The 27,458-nt window shown below is 45.0% G+C and overlaps 1 protein-coding gene across 1 annotated transcript; it reads right to left on the reverse strand.

Annotated features, from left to right (window-relative positions):
- Nucleotides 1-917: 917 nt before the first annotated feature.
- Nucleotides 918-27,458, reverse strand: SLC5A1 (solute carrier family 5 member 1). Its single transcript, XM_038152904.1, has 15 exons — nt 27,159-27,458; nt 24,944-25,015; nt 17,688-17,792; nt 15,605-15,664; nt 15,150-15,254; nt 10,608-10,713; nt 10,319-10,399; nt 9,762-9,982; nt 8,692-8,827; nt 7,822-7,929; nt 6,744-6,894; nt 6,006-6,174; nt 4,730-4,945; nt 3,762-3,864; nt 918-2,967 (listed from the first exon to the last, which is right to left on the reverse strand). The coding sequence occupies exons 1-15, from the start codon at nt 27,243-27,245 to the stop codon at nt 2,744-2,746; spliced, it is 1,944 nt and encodes a 647-aa protein (XP_038008832.1). The 5' UTR covers nt 27,246-27,458; the 3' UTR covers nt 918-2,743.

Genomic DNA, 27,458 nt, shown 5'->3' on the forward strand with positions numbered 1-27,458 from the left:
TTATTTTATTAAAATATTTCTGTATATCTAACTAAAGTCCATTAAAATAAGCTTTAACCATGTGTCTTACCTGACAAGGTAAGCTGGGATGTCTCAAGATCCCCTGAAACAGAGCTGTGTTATGCTGTGCATCCCATGCAGGTACTTTGTGCTGTGAGCCAGAGGTTTATCTGGAGTCTCACCACTAAGCAGACATTTTTCAAATGTATAGTCAAACACTGGGGGAAAAGGTGTGCTCACAGTTCCCATCTCAAAAGCATGACAATGGCCAGAACAGTGTAAGCTACTGCTTTTAGCTGAGTGTCCCCAACAGCAGCTCATGGACAGAGCTCCCGTGAAAACTGAAGGAAAGTAATTTTCTTCCTTAAAATCCTGAATGCAATTGTTGGCATTTAATGTTAGCTAAACATTACAATTTTATCAACTGTTCACAATATAAAGCAGTTTTTCTTTGAAATTCTACAAAATTACAGGAGTCAAGAATAGCTGTCAAACTTTATGTAAACATTTGAGCTGTTCCCTCCACAGCATCCACCTTCAGACCAGAATTAATCAGGTGGCTTAGGACATACAGTGAATATCCCTGAGAAACTGTGGGTTAGATTTTCAAAACTCTGTGGTTCTGAGGAGCAAAATCATGCAATGATGCCTGATTAACCAGGATGTCATCCAAAGGCTGCTCAGACTGCCAGGAAATCTCTTGTGTTATTTGTCTTTATCCAAATAGCTTTATAATTTCACGGTATTTTTGTAGCAAAGAATGACAAAGAGGGATCTGGGTAATCCTCAGTGACATCTTCCTTGTTTGTTTTTCATCCATTACTATTACCCAGAGCTAAAACCTAGACACCAAATGAAGTTTCTCTGTCTTCCATCATATTATATAAAAATCCCATCACTTTGTGGACACCAAATACTTCAAAACATACAATTACTTTAATACATACAAGTCTTCATAGTTCATTAAATACAATTAATTCCATGGTCTTTAAAATACTCTATCACCGTGTTAAGGCTTGCACTGGTATTTCTGAAGTATTGATTTGATCCGGCCTGTGCAAAGGACCCTGCAGGGATTATGCTGAGTAGCATCAATTCTACTGAAGAGCAGCAATTCTGCTGGAATCCAGAGCATTTGGGGTGACATCCAAATGAAGCAAAGATCCTGCCAGGAGATGAAGAAGTGGCAGTGCTGCAAGCCCAGGAGGCAGGGCAGTGTGGTGACAGCCCAGGAGGCAGAGCAGTGTGCTGTGGCACTGCAGGGCTGCTCTGCCTTCCCCTCCAGCTGCACTTGCTGCCAGCCCGGAGCATCCTGTGGCAGAACCTCGGAATGCTCGGGGACAGCACAGTGCCACCAACGTGTGCAAAAGGGAGCAGGGAATTGTGGCACTGCCTGACTGAGCAACCAGCATCTTTTTCCTACACTTGATCCCCAGGAAGCTGAATGAGATGAAAAGAAGATCTATTGCTTCTTGCTTTGAAGTGTTAAATCTGTCTTTTCCTGTGTCCCCAGCTGGTACCAAACTTATCGAGTGGAGACAATCAGCCTGGTTTAGCTGATATCCCACAGCTGTGACTATTCTCCTTCCTGAACTGCTAACTCATGCTGCCATGCAGCAGGAATCCTATTTCTCAATGAAATCTTCAGAGGGAAGATTTATAGCTTTGCAGAAAAGCAGTACAGAGCCCTTGGATGTATCTGCACAATGCAGCCCAGCATTCCAACGCTGAGGATGTTCCACCATGGGCGTGGGCTGGTTTGTGGCACAGTCCATAGACAGGCAGTACATTGGCTCCAAGCCCACAGTAAAGAGGGCCTTGGCACACCAGGGTGGGAATTGATCAGTAAGAAATAAATATCTATACACACACATAAATACATATTTTAAATATATATAATATATATAGTGCATATACATAATGTATTGCTTGTGTATATATAATACATGTATTTTGTATAAAAAGCTTCACATTCAAGTAGAGGTTTATATTAAAATATCAAGAGAGGAGGACCTTTGGAATTTAACCTTAAACAGATAATCTACTGTAAGCAAAATTCTTTTCAGGATCATCAAGACAGGTATTCCCCAGTTTCAAAATGTGATCAATTCGGAGGTTAGTGTTCCACTGACAACTGAGAAACACAACCCAGTGGAAAGTGACAAAAAGGGGGGAAAACTGATAATGGAAAGTTATCTATAATATCAAATACATTGATATATGCATAAATCCTTAAGATATCCCATGTTTGGAGGGACAAAAGCAATGTTTTAATTTGAGTTTGTAATACAGTCCCTCAGTGGTTGTGAGTTTTTTGCAATCAAATTATCATAGCCAAAGGAAAAGGAAAACTGAATGAGCAGTGGAAGGGTTGAAAACCAAAAAAGTGTCATGAACCCTAAAACATAGTTCACAAAACCTGATATGAAATATGGCTCACGCAGCCTTGTTCTGAACCTGAAGAATGAAATGTATCATGAGCAGAGAGAATATTGGATGGAAATTCTGAACCTCAGTTAGCCCTGGATTGGTTCAATGTCTAAATAGAAATTCTCTCTCTTGAAATCCCAGTGGCCTTCATCTTTAAATTGTTGAAATTATGATCACAAAATCAGTGAGTAAATCACTCTGATGTTTTACAAATGTAGATGATGAAAATACAATGTGTATCTAATTGTGTAAATCTACAAACCATCATTTTTGCTTGGACAATGCAGTACAATTTCAGGACTGTGATTGAGGGTTATGCAAAGTAGGCATGGCAAAACACAGCCACAGTCAAGAGGATGATGCCGTTGATATTCACAATGTTTCTCCACAGTGGCACTTCACTGGTGTCTGTCAGTTTCTTCTTCAGTGCCTCTTCTTCCTCCTTGCTCAGTTTGGGGCCCTTCTGTTGGTCCAAGCCACAGAACCAGTTGTAAGCTTTCCTGCAGCATCCCGGGTCCTCCTGGTTTTCCTCATTAACTGGAAGGAATAACACTCTGGTCAGGAAAGGTGAGTACAGATCATGGCACACACTTGATCTCTGGGACTGAGGATATTCTCATTCTGATTTATGGTCGTAATTCAGTGGAAGAATTTTAGTACAAAACAGTACAAGAATAAAGTTAATATTGTATTTTCACACCTCGTTTTGGAAAAGAGTGATTTTCTACATGTTCCAAGAGATCCTTCTGCAGAAGACACTTGGGCCTTGGCAGCCCAGAGACTTGGCCTGGTATTGGAGAAGCAAACTGTGCTTCAAAGCTTAAACTCCATTTTTTTCAATACTTTCTACACTCTTAATTGAAAGACAAATAAATTAATTTGAGGATACTGATGAAAAGGAACTTGGGAGCAGCACCAGAAACCCAGTAAAGAGAGCAGGTGGATTTGCAGTCTGCTTTCATGGTGCCTTCAATCCTGACCACAACCCACTGTTTGCAGGTGAATTCCCTCCGAGTGCTGGAGTCACACACAGTTCTGCCAATGCACAGTGCCTCTGACCCACAGCATTGCCATTGGTTTAGTTCCAGAGCTGCCACCCAGCTACCAAGAGAATAAGATTTTCTCCTTTCAAAACCACTTCACTTCTGATTTACACTGAGCTTGAGAGATTGGAAAAGGCAGCTCATAAGCCATTTAAATTTGTGGGGGCTGAGGATTTGTTGTTGGGGAGAAGGAGGATGTCTTCAACTATCAAGCAAGTTAATGTTCCTTCAGGAATGAAATAGGGATACTCAAATATATGACAGAATCTCTAGGTATTCAACAGTTACCTGATTCATTATCTTTTTCATCAGCTCTGTCCTGCTCCTCATCTGCATCAAGATCAATCCGTTCTTCTTTGCTGTGCCGCAAGGACCAGCACAAGCGGTAAAGCTGCCATGAAACAAAAGGACTTGAATGGGTCATGGGCTGACTACACAGAGACCAACCAGCCTTGTGGCAGGTGCAGGCCCTGCAAACCTGCCTTGGCATTCAGAGGCCTAAGACAGGCAGGATGCTGAGTCATGAGGACTGGATGTTAGGAGCCCCTCTCTCCCGCTCTCGGACCCTTGCTTATCTCTCTGTAAGGCTATAGGCCACTTTCCTTTAACCCTTACCATTGGACAATCCTCAATCCTCCCTTGCCCTATATAAACCCCTGTTTCTGCCTGGCTCGTTGGAGCCGCTGTCCCTGAGACCTTCGAGACACCCCGTGGAAGAGCTACAAAGAAGACCAATAAAGACATCGTCTTGGAACCTCACACAGCGCTCTCCTCTCTTTCCTGGTTTTCCGAATGCCTGCTGCATGCCCCAGCCAAGCCTAGCAAGCCCAAGAGCTGAAATCACTCATGAGCTGAGAATCACTAAGCTGAATATCACTAAAGGCTTGCTAAGGCACAGGCTGGAGGTGCTGCCAGAGCTTGGGCTGACTAGCCCCCCTCAGAGCTGAGCTATCCGGCTTTGATGCAGCTCCTGGGTACACCCCGTAGCCCAGCCGGCAGCATTACAGCCTGGTCAGCACCTGAGCTGGCTGTAAGGCCACATCCCAGATGCCTGGGATGTCCCAGGCTATTAGGAGTCACTGAAGATCTGTGACAGGTGTCACAGACTATTTCGGTGTCGAAGACTATTTCCTTTGCTTTCTTACAAGAGCTGTATGCTGGGGGTGGCTGAAGTGTTGAGGGGTAACATACCAAATATGAACTGGTGGTTTCATCGTGTCCCATTTCTTGAGAAGCAGGACTGCAGTGATACTCACGTGTACATCAGGAATGGGCTTGGTCATGAAGGAGACTGCCAGGATGACGATGGCAGAAACCCCAAAGAGGATCAGTGCAAAGTAAAGGTAGTGAATGCCGCAGATGATGAAGGGGCAGTTGGAAGGGGCCACACAGCTGCCAGTTCCATAGGCAAACTCTGCAATCATCCTGCTGAGTCCAGCCAGCAGCCCAATGATCAGGCCCCAGAAGGCACCCTGCAGACAAGGGTGTGACAAGAGGGATCAAAATGAGTCATTTCAGGCATGGAAATAAACTCTGAGCTCTCAAACAGTTGCTGGAGGAAACATGGATGTAGTTATGTGTTACAGTGGCTTTGGCATGTGGGTTTTAACCCAGATGCTTTCAGTGACCTTATTTACAGCTCAGTGTATGAGTCCAAAAGAAAGGGGCAATGAACAGCTCTGAGATGTTAGGCACACCTCAGGACTGCGTCCAGACCGTTTCTCACAGTCCATCTGGCTCCGCACAACTGCCCCCTTCCACAGGACAGGTTTCAGTCGTGGATTGCACACCCCAGGGGCTGTTCTCATATCTTTTTACCTTTGAGGTCTTAATCTCTGACAGCTCTGGCACGATGGAACCAGCCAGAACGTTGTGTCATCCTTCCTGAAATCAGTGTGTCTGAGTGACCTGCTAATGGCCCTGAGTAAGTGCTTAATTCTCAGTACTGTTGGTGGGTGCCTGGTGTACAGTACTCCAGCCCAAATGTAACAGACACAAACTGAAACATGGGAAATTCTGTTTAAACTTTTGTCTTGATTTGTTTTACAGCAAAGGTGCTTGATCATTGGAACAGGTTGCCTAGAGACACTGTGGAGTTTCCACTCTTGGGGATATTAAAAACCCAGCTGGACAGGATAGGTAAGAGGTGGTTTGTTTGGTAAAGCAGCTTGGTGACCAATATCCTAAATGAAATTTTCAAATATGTGTCCATAGGTTATCCTTTTCACACACTTCTTGGCAAAGGGATAGGTAACCTAAGCTTCAGAGCTATCTATGAATTCCTAGGTGATGGTTTATCAATCAGACTATGAAAGAACTTTATCCAACTCATCTCTGAAACCTCCAGCTTTGGGGTATAGTGACACAAAATCCCTGGGCTATACTGGGATTAAAATAAACAGGAAGAAGTTGCTCATAACAAAAAAAAAAAAAAAAAAAAAAAAAAAACAAAAACAAAAAAAAAAAAAAAACCACAGTTGTCCCAATTCCTACAGGAACATATGGCATACCTGTTTCCTAATTTGCACTTACCTGCTCATTGACACGCTTGCAGAAGATACCAAGAAGGAAAACAGCAGCAATGGGAGGTCCCAGGTAGCTGGTAACAGACTGAATATAATCAAAGAGCTGCCCACTCTGAGCTGACTGCACCACGGGAACCCAGGCAATGCTGATGCCAATTAAGAGCAACATAAATGCCCTGTAAACATAGCCAGATATTCAATTAGTCATCTGCTAAGAAGTATCTATGATCTATCAGAAAGAAAAAAGAACATCAATTAATCAATAATTTACATGTTCATTTTGTTTTTCAACTAGTGAAATCAATCATAATGGCAAATTAGCACTGAACAAACAAAAGAAATCCAAGTAGGGTATTGTGTATGTCAAATATCCATCAGCACATGGTTAAATATGCAATCAAAACATACAGAATCACTTTTCTCCTGTGGTCGTTATGTCCAGAGACAAATCAATAGCAGATGAACTAGAACCAGTTCATTGATGCTACAGCCTGGTGCAGCACGAAGCCCAGGAAGGCAATTTAAAGGATTTCGAACAGCAGTGGGAAGCAGGGACAATCAGCTTGGCTACACACTGCGTGTTCCTTCGGAAGCACCTTGGGCGCGCTGTCCCCGCGGCAGCGGCGGGGCGGGAGCGGCGCTCGGCCGCAGGAGCCGGGGCAGCCCCGCCGGGCCGGGCCGGGCCGGGCCGGGCTCCGGGAGGCGGCGGGCCGGGGTGTGCCCAGGGGAGGCTCGGCCGGCTCACCTGCCAGCCAGCATCAGCTCCTTCTCGGATGGCCGCGTCCGAATTTTGGTGTAAATGTCCATGGTGAACAAAGTACTGGCACTGTTAAAAATGGATGTCAGGGAGCTCATAAGGGAGGCCAGCATGACCGACAGCATCAGACCCCGCAGACCTGGAACGCAAAGATGGGAACGGGGATGAGCATTCCATGGACAGCCTCAGTGCCTGGCACCAGCTGCTTGCCCGACCCTTTCCATCGGCCAGCTCTGAGCGTGTGCGGCACATTTGCGTGCCTGACATAAAATCCTGCCTGACATTCCCTTGCTGGGCAAGCAGAGCTTGCAAAAAGCTGTTTACAGCAGTGCCAGGGAAACTCTTGAGCTTTTAGCACATAGGTATTTCTTTAGTAAATTCTGCCTGATTAAATGAAATTAAATTAATAAAAAGAAAATAATATTAAGCAGACTTTTCCCAACAGATACAAAAATTATTCCTTTTCTTTGCAGAAGAGTGCTCACATGGTTGTATTATATTTTTGAACCAGATATTTGCCAAAAAAGCCAGGTTTCTTGTACTGTCTGAAAACCAGAGTGAGCCACTTTTCCAGGTGGTCTGGTCTAGCCACAGAGAATGGGGAAGTACTGCAGGATTTTAACAACAGTTATCAAAGGATGGGAAAGTACCAAAGCTATCAGGGAAGTGCCATGGTCTCTGTAATATCATAACCTGGCTTTTTGCCTTATGAGCCAGCGCCCATCTCTTTGGGCTTGGCAGGAGGACCACAGGAATAGGCCTCCAGCTCAGAGATCCTGGCAGAGAGTCTTTTATAAATGATTGGCCAAGCAGGTTATATTTTACCTTCACAAAAAGGGAGCTCATTTACCATTTCAGCATGCAGCATGTGCCAGCTGAGAGCTGGCACTGTCAGTGTGGAGCTATTCTGCACCTACTGCTAATACAGACAACCCCTTTGGTTAATGGTACATAATTCTAGCAAGAATTTTGGAAATAAATACATGTCTTGGACTCCCTCTATCACTTGTTTTCACAGTCTGGCTTTCCTAAAACAAAGAAACAACAAATACAGACAGTGTCTTACCATTTGGCATAAGCTCCACTACCAGTTTTGGATAAGCAATGTTTGTACAGCCCACTGCGGTGCCACAGTAGCGCTGACAGACTTCAGGTACAACACAAGCCACCACATCTGAGGAGAGGATAGTGAGACGCTGAGACAAGGTCATGTAAACAACAGATTGCTCCCAAATTAACAGAGCTTCTAGAATGTATCTCTGTGTGAGCCACTGGATTGACACGTTTGACTTCATCCTTGGTTTGCTGGCAGGGAGGAAGGTGATTCTAAGCCTCTTTCCTTCCCTTCCTCTCTAAAAGAATACTGACAAGTGCTGCAGGTCAGAAGAAAATCTGGACTCATTTGTCAGACCAGGGCTGAAGAACACAAGGAGACCAAGTAGAAAAACAAGCAGAGGAACACAAACCCCACTCCCTGCAGCCTGAACCTCTCTCTTCTGCCTCCTGCCAAACACAGCCAAGCTCTCTGCTGGTCAGGGAGACAGGAAAGTGGCATTTCCCAATGCTGCCCTTGGGACTGTCCATGGCCCCAAACCCTGCAGCCTGTGTCTGATGGCCCTGTCCCTCCAATTGCCAGCCCAGTGTCTGTCCTGGACAGCATTTTCCACTCATTCAGTCAGAGTGGGGCTGCAACAGGCAGACAGCTGGGGAGGGACTGTGGCGTTTCTTTCCCCTAAAACAGGCAGCAATAGTATCAGCAGAAACCTGGGATCAGGGAAAAGAGGAAGGCCTGTGGCTTCTAACAGTGCAGTTAGCTGAAGGTCCTGGACTATTTGGATGAGAAGATGACAGTCTAACAGGTATTTTGGAAGGGACAGAGAGATTGGCAATGAAAGGCAGGCAGCAAGAACTTTGCATTTCCATATCCATATCATACCTGTGTACAAAATCCGGCTGATCATTCCCGGCATCACTATGATAAACATGGGCAAGAGCTTGAGGTACCCACACATGATACAGCCAGCCTTCACATGGGACATGTTCTTGCCTGAGAGACATCTTTGGACAATCACCTGTCAATGACACATGGCAGCTATAACATTTCCATGATCACACCATGCCATGTTCCACATACAAGGTACTTCTTAATTTCTGTGATAGCAAAAGAGCCTATTTAGCATTTCTGCCACTAGGAAAAATGAAAACTACATGAAAATCAAAGAATATGTTTGAAATAAGTAAAGGAAAATATTGTTTATCCAGTGCATGTTTGAGGGGTAAGACTTCTCTCACAAGAAGTTTTTTAAGCAGACAGACTAAAAAGCCAAAAAGGAATAGAATATTTAACTGAGCAGTAAATACAGTTACATTGGGGATTTTGTTAATTTGTTGAGAAATCATGAAGATGATCTTTCTCACAATTCAGGATACAGAGAGATCATTTGTTGGAGACCCATTCACATGTTGCAGGAGCACATTTTTCTTTACTCATGTCAGTGTGATCTCTTGAGGAAATTGGACAGTAGGTTTTAGAGAGAAGGAAGATGATTGGGGAAGAGTCTCCAGGCTGAAAGACCAAACATATAAAGAACATCTCCCCAAGACTATGCAAGCAAAGATGAAAGCTGCATATATAGGAAACAAACTTGTCTTACTGAAAAGGGAATGGTATCTAGACCCAGTCTAACAAGGGCCATTTGTTCCATGGCTTCCTAAGTGAGTGTTCACAGCACAACCTCTCTGTGTTTTCACACATGGTCACACATAAAAATGAGAAAGGAGGCAGACACGGTATCTGCTGGGCAGAGGTGTGCAGGAAGACTTGAAAGAACACCCTTCCATTTTCTTACATGTGAGAGATGCCTTGAAACCAGGAACTGAAAAGTCGCTGACCAGTCATGAAGTAAGAGCCAGTTCTGTGGCCCAGCTTTGCATTGCAGGGGAAGATCACCCTGGAGCACAGAGCTCTGTGTTTGGCCTTAGCAAGGTGTTGGGCTCCCACATTACCTGATCAGTGCACCAGTACCACATGGCAAGGATGCTGAGGCCAAAGACCAGCCCTGGCCAGGGCAGGTCCCCGTTGGTGGCGTCGCGGAAGATGTGGAAGGCGTCCTGGCGAGGGGTGTAGCACGCGGAATCCACCACCGTGTTCCCGTAGGAGATGTTGGATGGAATGGCTGCCATGTACTTCTCCATGAAAGCCTCATACCCTCCCACTTCAGCAAATGCTGAAACACAGAAAATAAAGGTAGCCATAAAGGATTTATTACTGAAATCTCAGAGCTTGAGAGCGTGAGGAGAAAAGGCTCCTTAATGTGGACATAAAAATCCTGTCATGGGATGCTGTTTGTTACCTTACACATTCATTGTGCTTGGGAGACAGAGAGACCCAGTGACTAAAGAGGCCTACTTTTGGCAACATGCCTATTTTCTTCCCTGATAAATAGATACAGGAGCTGAAACCTCCTGGTTAAGGTAGCAGTTTTACACTGCAGGATTCATTCCTGTAACCACTGCAAGATTTGTGGCTGAACATTCCAGTTTAATTAATCTGATTTACTTACCAAATCCCATGAGAATAAAGGATCCCAATACCATGATGAACGTTTGTAAGGTGTCTGTGTAAATCACAGCTGCAAGGCCACCTGATGGCAGAGAAGTCAGGACAAATTAGTTAGCCCTGGACAAATGTCTCAGAGGAAATGCTTTTTTCATTTTTTCCCTTTTCTCACCACCTCTGTCTTTCAAGGACCACTATAAATAACCTCCCGTTCACTTCTCCCTTTTTCTCCACTTCTCTTTCTTCTGGCTCCCTCAACATCTCTGATTTACCAGACTGCTCTGCAAACTCACCTGTGATGGTGTAAAGAGCAGTAATAGAAAGCAGGATAATTATGGCCAAATAAAGATTCAGCCCTATGGCCAGCTGGATAAATACAGCTCCAGAGAAGATGTCAGCCTAGAAAAGAAAAAATGGTAGGTTCATGGTGACATAGTTCCATGATGAGGGCACTGAAATACACAACTCTGCCCCTTACAGTACTGCACACACAAATCAAAAAGAAAATAGAAGCCATTTTTGTGCATCTGCCAGTGTCCCCTCAGAACTGTGAAGTTCTTAGTACCAGAGGTGTAACACTTCTCAGAGAATTCCCAGGCCTTTTTTAACAGGGCTGTTTTCTCTAGACAGTTTCCTCACTGCTCAGTACTTAGGCACTAAGAGACAGATTCAAAACAAACTGCTTAAAACTGGGTGTGAGTTCCATTTGCTGTTGTGTGCAGGGCTGGACTGTGCGACACCTCCAGAACAGTTCTCTTCCTTCAGTGTCACCTCACAAATCTCTTTACTGCTCACGTGTGGTGTAGCTCGTCCTGCTGGCTCAGGACAAATAGTGTATTTGCATTAAAAGCAAACATCTTATAAAGGCAAACATCTTATATCTTCCATTTTTAAGTTCCTGTCAGAAGAATTGACAGCAGTTGGCTAAGAGAGGAAACCTTTAGCTCTTGCATAAGGAAGGAGTTGTTCAGGTTTCAGAGTAACACTGGGACGTTAATCCCATTAAATCAGTTCCTGATTTAGAGATAATTGGCATCAATGTTATTTATACAAGTTTGCAATCAGGATAATCTGCCCCGGTGCACTTGTGATGCCTTACTGTAAATTATGCTTTCATTAGAGGTTGGTTCTGAGCCTGCAGCTCCGGGGCTGCTCTGCAGCCCGGCCACCCTCCTCCTTCTGCATCTCCAGCGCCCACAGATGGCCCAGGGACTGCCCTCCTCAGCCGACAGCGAGTCCCCGTGGGGGTCACCAGCTGGAGCAATGACACGCAGCTCTGCCCGAGCCCTGGGCTAAAGCCTCCCCCAACAGCCCTGCGGGGCTCCAGGGCCAGCCAGGGCCGGGGATCCCAGCCCAGCCCTGCTGCTGCCCCGGGAGAGCAGGCACACGCTCCACAGGGAGGGATGCAGCTGGGACATGCCGGAGAGGAAAACCTTCTTCATTCCCGAGACACAAACTGAGACTGCAGGGCAGGACCTCGCCCTGCTTCCTGCTGAAGAGCGAGGAAGAGGCCGGAGCTCGGCAGCCCCACTGTGCTGGCAGCAGACAGCTGCTTCTGTGGAGCAGAGTGGGAGTCACAGCAGAGCTCCCACTCCCAAAACTGCCTCTGGAGCAGATTTCTGAGAGGCTTTCGTTTGGCACTGGGAACCAGGACCTGTAGCTCTTACCCCAGTGGCTATCAGTCTGTATCCTTTGCCCCATTTCTCTATGGTAATTTGTTTCCTATCTTTTCACACCACTAATCAGTCCGTGTTCCAGACATTCCTCCTATTGCTCTTGGCTTTAGTTTAGCCTACATATCATTGAATATTGATGGGCCTAAAATGATTCCCACAAAGAAATGTATAGTTAATTATTGAGCATTCTGAGAAATGCATCAGCTTCCTCAAATTGCTGAGTTATATTCCAGTTACACTGCTCCTCCTCCTCAGTACGATTATTGCCTTCCAATATTTCCCTGTTTCTCCATTCATACTCTTTAAAAGACAGTCTTTAGCTAATCTCTAATGAGTCACTCTTTCCTTTACACTACAGGCTATCTCTGCAAAGGCAGGGATCGCTAAGGAACAGCTGGCCAGACAAGTGCCAGCTGAGTTCAGCCTGCGGGTGCCAGAGCAGGGGCACCTGCTCTAACCCCTGCACTGTGCACTCCTAGGACAAGGTTATTCTTCTCTTCCTCTTTCCCCTGGGAAGTCTTTGCCCATAGATTTCCTACTGAAACTATGCGCAATGAACAGAGAGAAAATGCTGTAACAGATTTAGAAGTTCCAGTTTACAATTTCTGATTTCCTCAAAAACATTCAGACCTTAACTCCTTTTTGTCTTGTCGTAACTTAGCCTATTACTATCCATCAAGACTTTATTTTTACCTGACCATTTCCTTTGGCATAATGACCAGTATCATCAACACTAGTGGCTAAAAAGCCTCTGCAAGCTGCTCTGGGCACTACTCACAATGTGCTGCACACTTAGGGAGCAGGAACAGGTGATTTCTGTATGACAGAAATCCTTTGGGCTCAAAAATCATGTGTGTCCTGATCCCAAGGATGAACTCCTTGCTTTGCAGCATGTCCTTGTCTCTCAAGTGGCTGATTAGCCACAAAGCAAGGTAAGAAATCAACAAAACCCACAGAAAATGTGCAAGGAAAGAGAAATGGCAAGGACATTGTAGAGGTGTGCAAAGGGAATCTGATCCTCACAGGGTGGTGGCACTGTGCCAGAAAGCACAGCAGGAGTCACACAACATGACATGTGATACAGCTCCCTAGAAAGCATTGTTATAATTATATTATTAAGTACACTACATAATATTTCAACACAGTAAGGAAGAAGCACATGAAATAACTACCCCAGAAGGAAGAGATGCCGCTCTTCTGCAAGGATAAGAGGCAGTGAGAATTGCTGGTGGATGTGACCTCCCATCCAGGGCAGGGCAGCAGCCCATCCTCCCCTGTCAAATCTCAGAGAGCCCCAGAGATCACAGGGGAGTGTTTGCCAAGGCAGTGCTGCAGGAAGTAAAATACAATGGCTTGTCAACACGTGGATGTGTTTGGAAATCCAACGTGTGAGTGGGGAAGGAGGCCTGGGCTCCCTCACTGTGCTTGTGCCTCTCCCCACAGCACAGCTCCCTGCAGCCCACCAGGGAACAGCCCTTCCCTCCCTGCTCTGGCCACCGTGTGGGCACGGTGCTGCGCAGCATGGCATAGCAAAACCTCCTCTGAGATCCTCTGACAGCGCCTGAAACCCCCAAGGACTGGCTGCTCTGCCTAATCTGGATCAGATAGAGACAGTGAATCAGTCCTGGGCAGATCCTGCCCATCCAAAGGCAGTACCCGAGGCAGCCATGCAGAGACCTGTCTGCACATTGCAGGAATCTCACCTGTACAGGCACAGACACTGCCAGAGCTGCCCAGGGCAGCTGGGAAACAAAAGAAATGCTTAGAGGAGATCAAACACCATGTTCTTCACCTTCACAGCACAGTGACCCATGGCACTTCCCCACAAACACCTGGAATAAAGGGGTGGATGGGAAGCTGGGGTGGGCCAATGGTAGAGTGGGGCCCAGGTAACCTGCTGCTGTATGGATGCCTTAACTGTGGAGAGGGTGTTTGCTCCTCATGACCACACCGGAAGCTTAAATGCAGAACCTGTTTTTCCTGGAAACAGGACACTCCAACTGCAACAGTGCAAAATCCCATAATCAGAGCCTCAGGCGTGACACAGGCTGGAAATCAAAGCTGGAGAGGAAACTCAGAACCTGCACAGCACCTTGATAGGCTCACCACCAACATGTGTTGCTGAAAACGGCTGTGAGTCTCTGACTGGAGGAGTTTCTCTGCAGCTGGAACATCCAGAACTCTGTGTTGTACCAGGAGTTCTGATAGTTGAGCACAACTACAGCAAACTCTCTAATCCTTTTGAAATATATAGAAATCCAGCTCTGAGGCCAGTTCGTGCTACCAACCTGTTTAATTTATAACCTCTCTAAGGATCAGTTATAATGTGAGAATGAGAGCAAAAGGCCAATCTTTTAGCTTAAATTGCACTATTATCACTCAGCTCCCATTCAGAGGGCAAAGACTAATCTGCCATGACAACTTCTGCAAAACAACAGACTGAAGTATGCCTGAACTGTGGACTTCCTTAGAAGCTTGGTACTTTCAAGACATATGGAAAATACCAGCTCCCTTTACTACTCCACAGAAACACATCCATTTACTTAATAAATATTAACTTCATAGCACCTTAAAGTTTACACCAATCACTTGCCCATTAAAAGAATCTCTCCTCTTCCCTCCTTTCACCTCAGCTGTTACAACTTCCCTCATTTCCATTTCCCCACTCTTCCATTTTCTAATTCTTGTTATTCTTTTTTTATCCATAGTCCCCTTGCTTTTTTCCTTTATCTATATTACTGATGGCATGTTCACCAGAGGATACTAAAACAGATAAATATGAAATCTAGGGACAAAAATTCCTGCCTTGGGTTTCACAGACCCCTAAGATAACTGACCATAATATAATAAAAATTTCCCTCCACTCTGATGTTTTCTAGACAAGAGCAAATGTAAAAGTAAACCCTAAAACTTTAAAAAGAGGACAAAGCACAACAAGCATCAAGAGATACTACCAGGAAGAAAAAACTTTGGATTGCAGCACAGAGTCTCACTGGACAGAATAAAGAAAACACAAAATCCTACTTTTACAGTTGTTAATTCAGCCAAGAGCTCCAAACCTGAAATGGTGGAGCAGTTGTGAGAGCAATATTGTAAAAGGGCATTTCTTTTCTTTAGATCAGTGTAGAATGGAAGAATTGCTGTACAAGTTTCACTTACTGAGATCTTGGTGAAAACATATATGATCAGGGAAAGGACTGACAGGTAGACCTGGATCCGCTTCCCACCAAAACGCTTCCTCAGGTACTCTGGCATTGTCACCACCTGGGGAGGCAGAGAAGGCTTTAGATAATGGGGAACAGGTACAAATCAAATTAGAGGAAGATTTCTGGTACTCAGATACTGTGAGAGTGGAGCACAAAATTAGGAGACTGTAATTGCAGTTTCAAGGAAGAGCAGCTCCAGGAATCAAAGGAGAACAAGGAGAGAGCACCAAGTACCTCTCAGCTCGGGTCTTAGAACAGAGAATCCTCATTTTTCAAGTACACAGATACAACAAAGTGCTGCTCGGGCACACTGGGATCTCATGCCATTCATAATGAGATTGCAATACTCCAGCCCTGAGCTGCAGAAATGAGCAGCAAAGACAAGTGTAATGTAGTGGTTTGACTTACCCCAGCCTTGATGTAGATGGGTACAAAGATCCATCCTAGAATCACCACAAATATCAGAGCCTGCAGCCAAGACAAGATCAGCTGAATTAGCCTCCTGTCTCTAGACACTGCTGCCAAAGACCATTTATCAGAGCCAACAGCAGCTAGAGACCAGTGAAATCACAAAAACCTGAGTACTGCAGGGGTGTGGGGGGAAGAGGTCCTGCTCTGTCCTCTGATTTACAGTTGAAAATGTGGGGATGGAATTTTGGCTAAAAACTTCATCAGGTATAATGCAGCCTGGGTTTCATGCTAGCTGTCCCAAAGAAGCACACATGATTGTGTATTTCCTACAAATCCAGCTGATTTCTCCTCACAGGATTGCCCTCTAGGATTGAATCTCAACTCCACCAGTGGCACCAGACTACCCCAGCTCTCTTCAGAGCAAGCCCAGGATGGTTGAATGCTTTACAACAATTTCACAGACTGTACAGGATGCACTACATGCAATTTGTAAAATATGTTGTATTGTTATATTACAATTTAATAATGTATTTTGTGTGTCCAAGTGTATTCTGTGAACTACTAATCTTACTGTATAGCAGTGCCACAGTTTTCTGATTTAAATGGTTGGAATGCTGTTCAATATCGAGTTGTACATACTTAAATCAACAAATTCAAAACATTTTCCTACCCTCAGAGCTTCACTCTGTATATATTTTGTCCACAGGGCTTAGAGGGCTTTTAAACTGTGTCTTTTAAGTTCTGCCGTTAGGTCAAAACTGTAAGATGGACAAGAAACACTGAGTCAGCTTCTGCTGTCATTCTGATACAAAATAGAAATTATTTGAATGGAACAGGGATACACAAGGATGACGACAGTCAAATTTGGTATTACTCTCATTACTTCTGTAATGTGTGTCAACTGTGCCACTGTAAGCCATGAACTCTGCAGTGTGTCTGCTCAGACACCCCCAGACATCAGGGCTGCTTCCCAACCCACCACTGCTGTGCCCTGTGCATTGACACTGCTCCAGCAGGAGCCTCGCAGGCGATAAAGTGTTAGAGATGTTTGGAGAAGGATATGGGCCCTAGAGATTCGTGTTCTGTTTTGATTTGCTTTGTTCTGCTGGAGAAAGAAGGAGAATCAGGTCTGCCGTGGGCCTGATATGATCAAAAAGAGGGAGCTGACAGATAAACTGCACATCTCGTACAGTTCATTTTGAGCTTTGGCCTTCTCCTTAAACATTTATATCATACCAGTACTCGATTATTTGCACCAAGCATTTCTTTGCTAAGGAACACAAGCCAAATCCCCCGGGGTGGGAGGATTCTTTCGCTGCTCAGGATTAAATGCGAGGGAAGTATCGACCTGTGGAGGCTCATTCAACCCTTTGTGTCATGGCTAATTCCCTCCCCGAGGGTGAATTGGGCACAACAACGACATTGCCAGCCGCACCCTCGGAGCCTGACAGCACAAGGAAATGGACTGCAGTCGTTCTGGGGAGTCTCCGTGCTGCTGCAGCTTACGCTGACCCTCGTACTCCGGGAAGCTCATTAATACATCAGTGATATATGCAATGCTATTTGAGATCTCTACCCCGTACTGGAACCGTAAGCAAAACACGAGCATAATTACAGGAAGGAGAAGGTAAAGAGGAAAAGATTTTTGGAATGCAGGTGCTTGTGAAGGATGTTCAAAATTCCCTACAGCCTGTGAAGAAATCAAAGCCCCTTCAATAATTTTTACATAGCAAAATGCTGCAAAAATTACCGTGGATAAATTCTTCCCAGCATCCTGCAGTCTGAAAATGTTGTTCACAAATATTTTAAAAGTAATAAAAATATATGCATAGAGAAGAAAATCCACCAACTTATTTGGTTCAAATACTCTCTAAAAAGCCTCAGCTGAAAAGTGTAACCTTTTCCAGTGGCTTGGACAGTTAAATACTAGATTACATTGGCTCTTACTGGTCTGTGCAAAAAACAAGTGTTGCCAAGCACAAACTTTGACAGTCCTCATTTATTAGGCAATGTTATTTTGATTAAGCTCTGCATATAATCCAGATGTCCCAAGTATTTCCCGGGCATATATGCCACTTACATTCCACTCATATCCTCCAATGGCAATTCCTCCAGCTGCTGCTGTTCCTGCTATTCCCACAAAGTGCCCGCTGCCAATGTTGCTGGCAAACAGAGAAGCACCAATCTGCAAAGAGAAAAAAAAACCAAAAATTGGCTCTTATGTTCATGGGAATTGCTAAAAAATCCCCTTCATTTGGCACATTGAACTCGGTGGTGGTGATGATGACAATGACAGACAATCAATTCCTTGACAGCTTTCAGGACTCCCACTCATTGCTCCCACTGAAACCAGAGCCTCCAGCCATCCCATCTACAATAGTGAGGGAGAACAGGATGTTGAATCAAATATCTCCCAGTTGAGTCCAAAATATATATTACACCAATAGATATTTTTAAATGTTTGCAAAACTTGCCAAACTGGCATTGGGATGATATCCCGGCAATCAGGGAAGGAGACTGTGATCTTCCTTGTTCAAGGAGGAAATGACCAGGGCATCCCCACTTGCCAAACCTGCACTCCCTGTTCCATATTGCACAGCCTGTGCGTCCAAATGTGCCACTGGTGACAGCTGGACTTGGTTCACTTTTAGCCAAAAGGTATCTCAGAACTGAATTAAATTCTGAAAGCTGCCTAGCAGGAATGTCTGCTGAGAAAATGCCTCTGGAAGCTAGGAGCAATAGTAAATCAAGGAGTTATATTTAAGAAGTGCTGGATCTTTAAGACCCCCCAATATTGCATTGATCATACAAACAGAACAGTAGGGAGAACATGGGAATTGATGAACAGGGAGAAATTAAAAAATTGAAAGGCTCCTGTTGGTTTACAGACAGGCAGGAGCCATCCACAAAGATCTAATTCTTAATCAAGTATCTTAGACAATAGAAAAGATGAAAAGGAATGAGCTTCATTTCCTCAAAATGAACACATTAAAGGCAGCAGAAATACCCAGTGATAATTTATTGGGTCAGGTACTGAAGAATGCAGGATGAGAAGTCAGGCATAAAAAAGAGGTTGGATTGGATTGAGTATTGTGGGCAGAGGACAAGGAAGCTGGAAAAGTTCTGAGATGAAAAAATGGAAGTGAACTTTTTTTAATCTTCTCTATTTTTTTCTTACATGCCCTGAAAATTAAAACAACAACAACAATAGACAGGGTTAAAAAGAAAACCACATAAAAAGCAGGCAAGGGAATTTCTCTTCCAATACTCTCATTTGAATCATGGAATATCCTGAGCTGGAAGGGACCACAAGGATCATTGAGTCCAACTGATTTGAATAGCAGCAAATATTCAATCAGTGTGTCTGGGAGTTTTGGGAGGATGAAGGATTTCATCCTAGAAATCCACCTCTGCAGAGCAGATTTATTCTATAGAGCTATGGCATAGCCATAAGCAGCAACCACGCTCTTCAACCCACAATCCTGATCTCTGATAATAAAATAGATTAAGTTCCCCTATTTTTATTTGCAGCACACAAATGCAGTTCAGAGGGTTCCACTCTTTCTTTTCCAGGCTTACTGTTTTTATCTTCCCTCGGTTTGATCTCTTGACTTCTTCAAGTCTTTTCCTGCAGACGAACTGCTCTTTTGCTGGGACAGGAAATTTATGTTTCTGAGTTCACTGGGTTCTGGATTTGGGGTTTTTTTACACATTTCTAAAAGCCAGTTGTGCCCTACAGAACTGTAACCAGTTGGTCATACGACATTTCTGCAGGATTGATAAGTTTTGCAACAAACATTGGCAAACAAAAGACCTCTGTCTCTTCTAACCTGTTTGTGACAGCAATGCTTTTCCAGAAATGATAGTGAAGAAAAATGTACCACTTCTACCCCGCAGTAGCACTGTTGCCCAATGCTTTCCTTGGAGATAAATAATTAAACTTAAATCTAGGTTACTAGAAATACAATCACCAGAAAATATTAACCACATTAATCTCTGATTTTATTTAATGTGTTCTCTCTCCTGGTTGAAAAGCTTAAAGGCAGATCCAAGAAACAAAAGCAGCTAAAGAAGAACTTTGAGAAGTGACAGGCACAAGCTTTGTCCCCCAGTGCATACTGTGTAGGCAATGCTGCTGATGCTGTGTTCTCAAATTTATCTAAAAGAACATTGTATTGAAAGACAAATACAAAACCAAACCAAACCAATGCAGAACTACCAACATATTCAGGACCAGCACAAGGACAAAACAATGTGAATGCAGATCCCACATTGACATGCTAAATTTTTTTCTCTGAATTAGGAAACATCAAATACAGCAGAACTTTTAGATCAACACATACTAATAATGGATGCAATTAAAAGAATAGGTTTCAATTATGTCATACACCTGGGAAAGGAGAACATGGCTTCATGTTCTTCATGGCCAGGAAAATGCAGATTACCCTTAAATCTGCAGCATGGTCACAGCAAGAAGAGTGCTGACCAAATACCCTCACGCTCCTTTGGCTGCTGATGCCAGAGGGGAAAGAGAAATTTCCCATCTGCCATATTTTAAGGATGAGGAAAGAAGGCAGATGGGCTCTGGGCCCGAGCTGCCTTGCTGAACAACCTACTGCTATGGGATTTTTGTATTGGAAAGGCTGATTACTGGAATCCTTGATTTGCCATTGGTAGATGCCGCTGAACATCCTAAAAACTCTGGGCTGAAACTGGGAATGGCAGAGGGAAACAATCTTCTGGAAGTGTTCACTGTTCTCAGTGAATGTGTGAGTGAATTGACTTTAAGGACAGATCTAGGAGGCAAGGAGAAGAAGAAAGCTGGCTGAAAGGGACAGAAGCTGCTAAGAGGGAAAGAGGATGAAAAACCTGAACTAACCTGAGGCAAATGTGGAACATTAACTCTTTTAATATATTTTAAGAGGTCAGGCCTTAACAAGAGCACTCTGTTCAGCAGAAGTACCACCACCCTGAAACAGATGATGATCACTGTGTTTTTTCCTGTTACTCATTAACTCTTTCACCTTGCTCTTCTCATTAGGTGGAGGATGCAGTGACATCCTGGCCCTGGCCATTCCCAGCTGGATGGATGCACTCTGCAGGCCATGGCAGCTGCAGTGGCAGTGTGCAGAATGCACAGCCCGTGGCTCCTCTCCCTGCCAGGACCTGCCAGCACATCCCCCTGCCCCGTGCCCACCCTCCTGGAGGCATTAGCTCAGTACCAAACCCTTTTCCTACTGATCCTTAGAACAGCAGGGGATCCTCTCACCCCACAGGGTCCTGAGCCATCCCTGAGGTATGACTCCCGAAGAAGCTGCTTCTCAAATGCCTCTTCCCTGACACATTTCTCATTCCTACTCCTTGAGACTGTTCATGCTTTTCTTTAACAGCTCTGCCCTGCAACATGGGACTTTACTCTGATGCAAAGGCATTACTTTTCCTACCTGAGTTTTTTGGGATCACCCTCAGTCACTTTGGAAAAAATCAGTACAATGCACTATTACTGCCACACTTCCAAGGCTCTGAGATAATCTGAAATTTCTATGAATTGCATTATTACCCAATTAAACCACATCTTTACAATTCCCAGTGTACTAAGCAGGAGGGATGGATGGACAATAATCATCAAAATACCTGTGCTCCACCAAACCTGGAACAGCACAGGCTCAGGAGGATGGGACACCTCCCCACTTTGTACTCTGAGACAGAAACAACCCCTCCCAGCCAGCTGGAAAGTCTCATGGATTCTGTAGAAATCCATTTCACTGAACTTCTACTTTTCTATCAGAGCTTTGCTTTGATGACTTCATTATTCTTTTTACCCTATTGATTTAGCACTTTTTTTTCCATGGAACTTGACAAGGTAATTTTTCATTCTACTTTACCTAAGAAAAGGAAACGCAAATCTTATTCACAGCAGAATTGTTGTTCCTGGTTCCTCACAGCAGTGTCAGATTCAGCAAGTGGGCAAAATCCTGAGACTATGTAAAACTTAACTGGCTGCAAAGATCAGAGAAATCTTGCCAGTGGTCAGTCCTGATGGCCACAAAGATTAGCTGTGCACAGCTGAAGCAAGAATCTGTTGGGTTTTTCCCCTAATTCTTATCTGTCTCACAAAGATCTAAATGTACATGAGCAGAAACAAGCTGAGTTACATTTCTCTTTGGAGTGCCCTTGACCCTGCACTACTGTTCAGTTAGTCTTGCTAACAGAGCTGGCCTTCTCCTGCTCAGCAGATACTCTTTGTCCTATCACCATTCATTCCTCAGGAACTGAGGTGTAGAAGGTAACCCATAATTTTGTACAGACAGATCTGTCTGCAAAACTGCAGAACCTGAGGAAGAAAATTCAAAAGCAGGAAAGCTTCAAAAGTTTGAGGTTTTTTAATTGTGCATGAAGGGCTGTTAATCCTGTGAGAGTGGCTGCTACCAAAGCTGGCTGTTCTGCAGGAACAGACACTTCGCGTCCTACAATGGCAGGAAGCATTTGGCTGAACCCAACTCCTTCATCTAGCAAAGGAAGCTGAAGTTGGCAAGGCCCATTGCTACAGAGCTGTCACTTGCCTTGAACTTCTCTGTGTCTTTTTGGAAAAAGCAGAGCTGATTATGGGGATTTAAAGAGCCATGAGTCGTTCCTGAAGATATTTCCCTCAAAGCCCGAGAGACCAAGACCAGTTTCTTGAAGATTTTCTGTCAGTTTCTATAAAAAGACAGTGGAAAGGGCACAGCATTTCGTAAGCATTTCTTACCTTATGACTAACCAACAGCAGATCTCAGTTTCGGGTAATCTGGGAGAATGCTCATATACACCTTTATCCCTAATTAACCGTGGAGCTACTGAGATGGCTCAGCCACTGCACAAGGGCAGTGATTCCAGGGAAGTGAACTCTCACCTCAGCCAGAAAACTATCTCTGGGCTTGGTTCTGCAAAATGCTGAGCAACTTTCCTGGATTCTGCTGGAGCAGAACAATCAGAGCCAAAGCAGGACAGTTTTGACCCAGGATGTCCTTGGTCCTGCTTTATACACTGAGAAGTCCAATCACAATCACAGTTTGCCAGTGACTACAAACATTCAAAATCCATACTAAAGGTAGGAATAATCTCTAGCCCTACATTACCAGGGTCTCCTCTAGTCTACCAAACCACAGATATTAGATGGTTCAAGTGAAGAGAATCCCTTTCCCTTGTCAGTAAGAGATCCTCACACACTGCTCAAAAGCCTCCTTCCCTCTAGGGTCAGAAAAGCCACTTGTGGGTGCCCTGCAGAGCATGAACACAGACAGCAACTGAAAAATGCAGTTAGTTTAGGGGATTTAGGTTTATACCAAGTTTGTGGAAGGATTTTTTTTCTTCATTATGTTCTGTTCCAGAAAGCAATTACATGACAAGGGTCATTATCCTGAAATGGCAGGGGAGAAATCTGACAAACAAGAGTCCACTTGCGAAACAACTGCCCCCACCCCTCCTGTGGAAATGCACTGAGGCTATCCAGAACTATTCCAGGTTAGCCCTGACTTGGCACAAAAGTGAAGACAAAGCACAAAGTAAAACATCCCACACAGCTTTAGCAGTTGCAGAGCTAAGATCACATCTCTGACTAAACTTTCCATACTTTCATTGGTTTCCTCATCATTTCAGCCCAGTTTGCTCTGGGTGATTGACATCACATCTACCTGCTAAGCTGCGAGAATCGGTGTTTTGGAATCTCCTTCTATCCAAGGCAAACTTTCCAGGGTGGTGCTGCTGACATAGTATTTAGTTTGTGGTTTTGGAGGGCTTGCTCTTTGTTTATTTTGAGTGATACGAGGAAGAATAGCAAGAAGGGTTCATTTTTATGGCATGGGAAGCCACTCCTGGCATTCCAGAGGGAAGGATTGAAGAGGAGATCTAGGACTGCACTGAGGACTAGCACTTTGTCCACACTGAGCTCACAGAGTCTGGGAAGGAGAGAGGGGATCCTGGCGGGAGCTGTGGGGTGATCCCTGTTGGCCTCCCACCGGAGGAGGGGAGCTTGCTGGCTCTGTTGGGTTTGTGTTGGCAGAGGACTCGGTGTCAGATCCTCTCCCCCAGGTCTCAGGGGGATCATTAGGAGCTCTCAGTGCCACTGGAGCAAGACAGAACTTTCCTGTGGTGAGTCTTCGCTGCCTTGCTGCCTCCATCACCATTTACATCTGCACAAAAGGGTATTCACATCCTCTTGACAGGCAGACAGAACTGCACAAGATTAAAACCAGCCCCCTGATTAAAGTGACAGTTAAGTAGAGTAATCTGTTAGGTTTTCTTCTCTTCTCCCAGAATAATGGATTTTATCTTAAAATAACTCAGAAACTTTCTCTTTCCTCAATCTTCCAAAGGAACCTGAATTTTCTTAGATCTACTACATCAGATGAAGAAACCTTTTACTGTCATTGGCCTTTAACCCTTTCATGTCCTTCAAGAGGCTATCCCGATGCCTTCTAAAGGCAGAGAGCAGCTCTCTGAAGCATAGGACCGACAGGTGTGCAGGTATTTCCGCAGCCTGCTTCAAAAAAAGTCCTAAATCTTTAGGGAGCCAATATTAACTCTCAGTCTCCTGGTCCTGTAACTGAATCAATGTGTGTGGAGTCTTGACTCCCAAACCTTAAGGAAATGCAGAAACCTTTTCTGAGACTGAATGCAAGATCAGAAGTGTTGAGGAATTCCATTCAAACAAATGGAATCATGTAATAATATAAAACACTATTACATTTCCTGTATTCCAGTAATACAGAAAATGCAGGTTTGTCTAAGTTGTCTGCTTTTCATATTAAAGAGACAGTGTGATCAGGAAGGAATAGATATTTGTTTCTAACATCATTTCTGCCAAATGGCCTGATGGAATGGATGCCTAAAAACACTTTGTAGCTTTGACTCCTGTTCTCTGCCTTGGAAGATAATAGAGATCCACAGAAGACAATCAGTGTAACCCACAGCTAATCTTTAACAACATTTTAAATATATTTTACCAATAACATATCAGAACATTTCCAGGATGTTGACAGTTTTTTAAGTGGGATGGAAGGCAAAGCACTGGATTTGTCTGTAGTGACATTACCAATTCAAACCATATTCAAACGAGTTGATCGCATTAGTAAGACAGCTCAGAGCTGAACACAGACAACTTCCCTCAACACTTTTCCCTGCCCATCCCGTGGCTTTGTTTGTGCAGTCTGCCCTGTGACACCACTGGCTGGAGAAAGAGTTGGATTTGCAGCCACCCAACAAAGCCATCCCAGCCCCAGCAGTGTCACAGAGCTCTGGGTATGGAAGGAGTGGACAGTCAGATGCACATCCCGTGTGTATGCACACAGCACTCACCGGCCACCACACCATGCTCCGTCCAGCCAGGAAAAACCCACCCACTGTGCCTCGGTTGGTGGAGTACATAGCCTGGAAAAAAGGAACAAAGAAAGTTTTAATCACATGTCAAGTGTACTAGGCAAGCTGTACACAGGCTGAGAACAAACAGCTAGAATGAAGCGATGACAAAACACATGGGCAGGGTGAAGTGAAAGAAACAGAGTGACTAAAAAGAACAACCTTATGACAAAGAAAATAATACAATGGAACAATGATTCTTTTATCTACATCTGCATTAGCCCTTCAAGTTTCATTCCTTCACCTTTCATTATAGTGTGAAACACTAAATAAAATTAAATTTACCCAAGAAAAATTTTCACTCAAGTAAAAGCTCACATGAATTTTTCATTGGGGTGAAAAGCCTTTGCTTTCAGGCATCAAAATAGACTATAAGGTGCAAGTTTATTTACAGAAGGTATGCAGCTTTTTTACTCAATACCATCCTGCCCCTACAGGTATCTGTTTTCTTGTGATATCAGCATTGTGCCCAATTCCCTCTGAGGTTCCAAAAGAAGAAGCCAGCTAAAATTTCCTTTTTACAAACTTGTGTTGTCTTTGTCAAGGGATGGGCTTTAGAGGGAAGTTTCCTCCAATTTTTATTAATGACCCTGAGCCACTATTTACTGGATTTCCATTGTCATCTCTGATGGACTTTGAACAGGTAAATAGAGAAAGAAGACCTGGGAAAATTATCCATGTATTTTCTTCCAATGCAGAAGAAAGGAAGTAAATATGATGGATTTACATTTAACTACACACAGCAACTGAGTAAGTATTTGTCCAACAAGGATGTCTTCATGGCTGGAAGGAAAAGGTTCCAGGAATTAACTCAGCACACAATGGCCTGAGAAGCCAGAGATCAGCCCCTTATTGTCAGAGATCTTTAGCCTGAAGTTCAACTACAGCAACAGCCAGACTCTCATGGTAAGACCCAGCTCCCTCCTGCCAGACAACAAGGTGTCCCTGTGGACCGGGGCTTCAGATTTTTGGCTATATTTTTGGCCTCTACTCCCGTGCTGAAGAGGCAAAGAAAATGCTGCGTCCACTTTGTGCTAACTGTAAATTGTTGGTGCCCCTCAAAATATTGCCAGGTTGTTGGAAAGGGATGCTTGTTCTGCAGCTGACTTTTCTGCACTGTGGAATGTTTCTGGGATGCTCCTGGAAAGCCGAGGATTCCTGAAGGGCAATCCCTCCTCTCTGCTTGTTTCTGGTCAGATGTTGAGGTGGCCGGGAGGGCTTGCCCCAGGGCAATTCAGCGCCGTTCCCGTTTCTCGGCGCATCGGCCCGTTCCCTCAAACGCTTCAGCTCTGAGGTGCCAGCGCTGCTTTTCTCCCTGGCTCTGGGGCTGTTTCCCGGGGCTCCGGGCTCCCCTCGCAGCGCTGCCGGCCGGGCAAGAGGCACCGCCAGAGCTGCCACACCTGCCCGGGGCTGCTCTGCCCGCAGCTCCCGGCTCTGCCCCTGGGGCCGGGCAGGAGGCACCGCCGGCGCTGCCACACCTGCCCGGGGCTGCTCTGCCCGCAGCTCCCGGCTCTGCCCCTGGGGCCGGGACACAGCCCCGCCAACGCCGCCCTCGCCCCGCAGCCTCGGCCGAGATGGCTCTGCCGTCCCGTCCCTGTCCCCGTCCCTGTCCCGTCCCCGTCCCTGTCCTTGTCCCCGTCCCTGTCCCGTCCCTGTCCCGTCCCTGTCCCCGTCCCCGTCCCAGCGCTGTCGGCGCTGCCACACCGCCACCCCACCCCGCCGCACACGGCGTCCCCTCCCTTGCCAGCCCTGAGCTCCCCCTCCGCGCATTTCCCGCGGCATCCATCCCTCCCGCCGCAGGTCTCCCTGCAGCCCCAGGGCTCCGAGGCCAAACGCTGCCTCTCGGGTGCAGCTGTGTCCAAGAGGGACCCTGGCTGAGCTTTACCGATCGCATCCCTCGGCTCCGTCCCACACAAACCCCATCACTCCACCTTCCCCACTGGTTCCATTCATCCACCGAAGGGATGCCTGCCTGGGTCACCGTCCCCTCTGATGTAACTGAGTGCCCACATTTTGCCCACCACGCACTTGTTAACTATTGCAATTAAGCATCAAAATCTTCATCTAATTACACATTCTCTCGTACTAAGCTATTTTGCCAAGACTCTATAATCTACCCGCTCATTAAGTAAAACAAAATAAAATCCCAACATACCCATAGTCCCACTGCCAGAACTATCAAAAAGTAGACAACAATAACAGAGATGTCTGCAGCATTGTTGATCCTTATGATGGATTCCATCCTGGCTGCTTCTCTGGCTTTCTTCTTCTTTCTCTCCTTATGTGCTTCTTGCAGAGTTCAGGTTAATGATAAACTGCTGCCATCACCTACGTCTTATATAATATATAACTTCAGATTCACTTGTCTCCAACGGGACACAAGTTGAAGCTGCTGCTTTCCCCTGGACAACTTTTTCCCAAAGAGTGCTCCTCTGCTACAGGTGCTGCAGATTTC

This window comes from Motacilla alba, chromosome 15, assembly GCF_015832195.1.
Source record: "Motacilla alba alba isolate MOTALB_02 chromosome 15, Motacilla_alba_V1.0_pri, whole genome shotgun sequence".
NCBI classification, from domain to species: domain Eukaryota; kingdom Metazoa; phylum Chordata; class Aves; order Passeriformes; family Motacillidae; genus Motacilla; species Motacilla alba.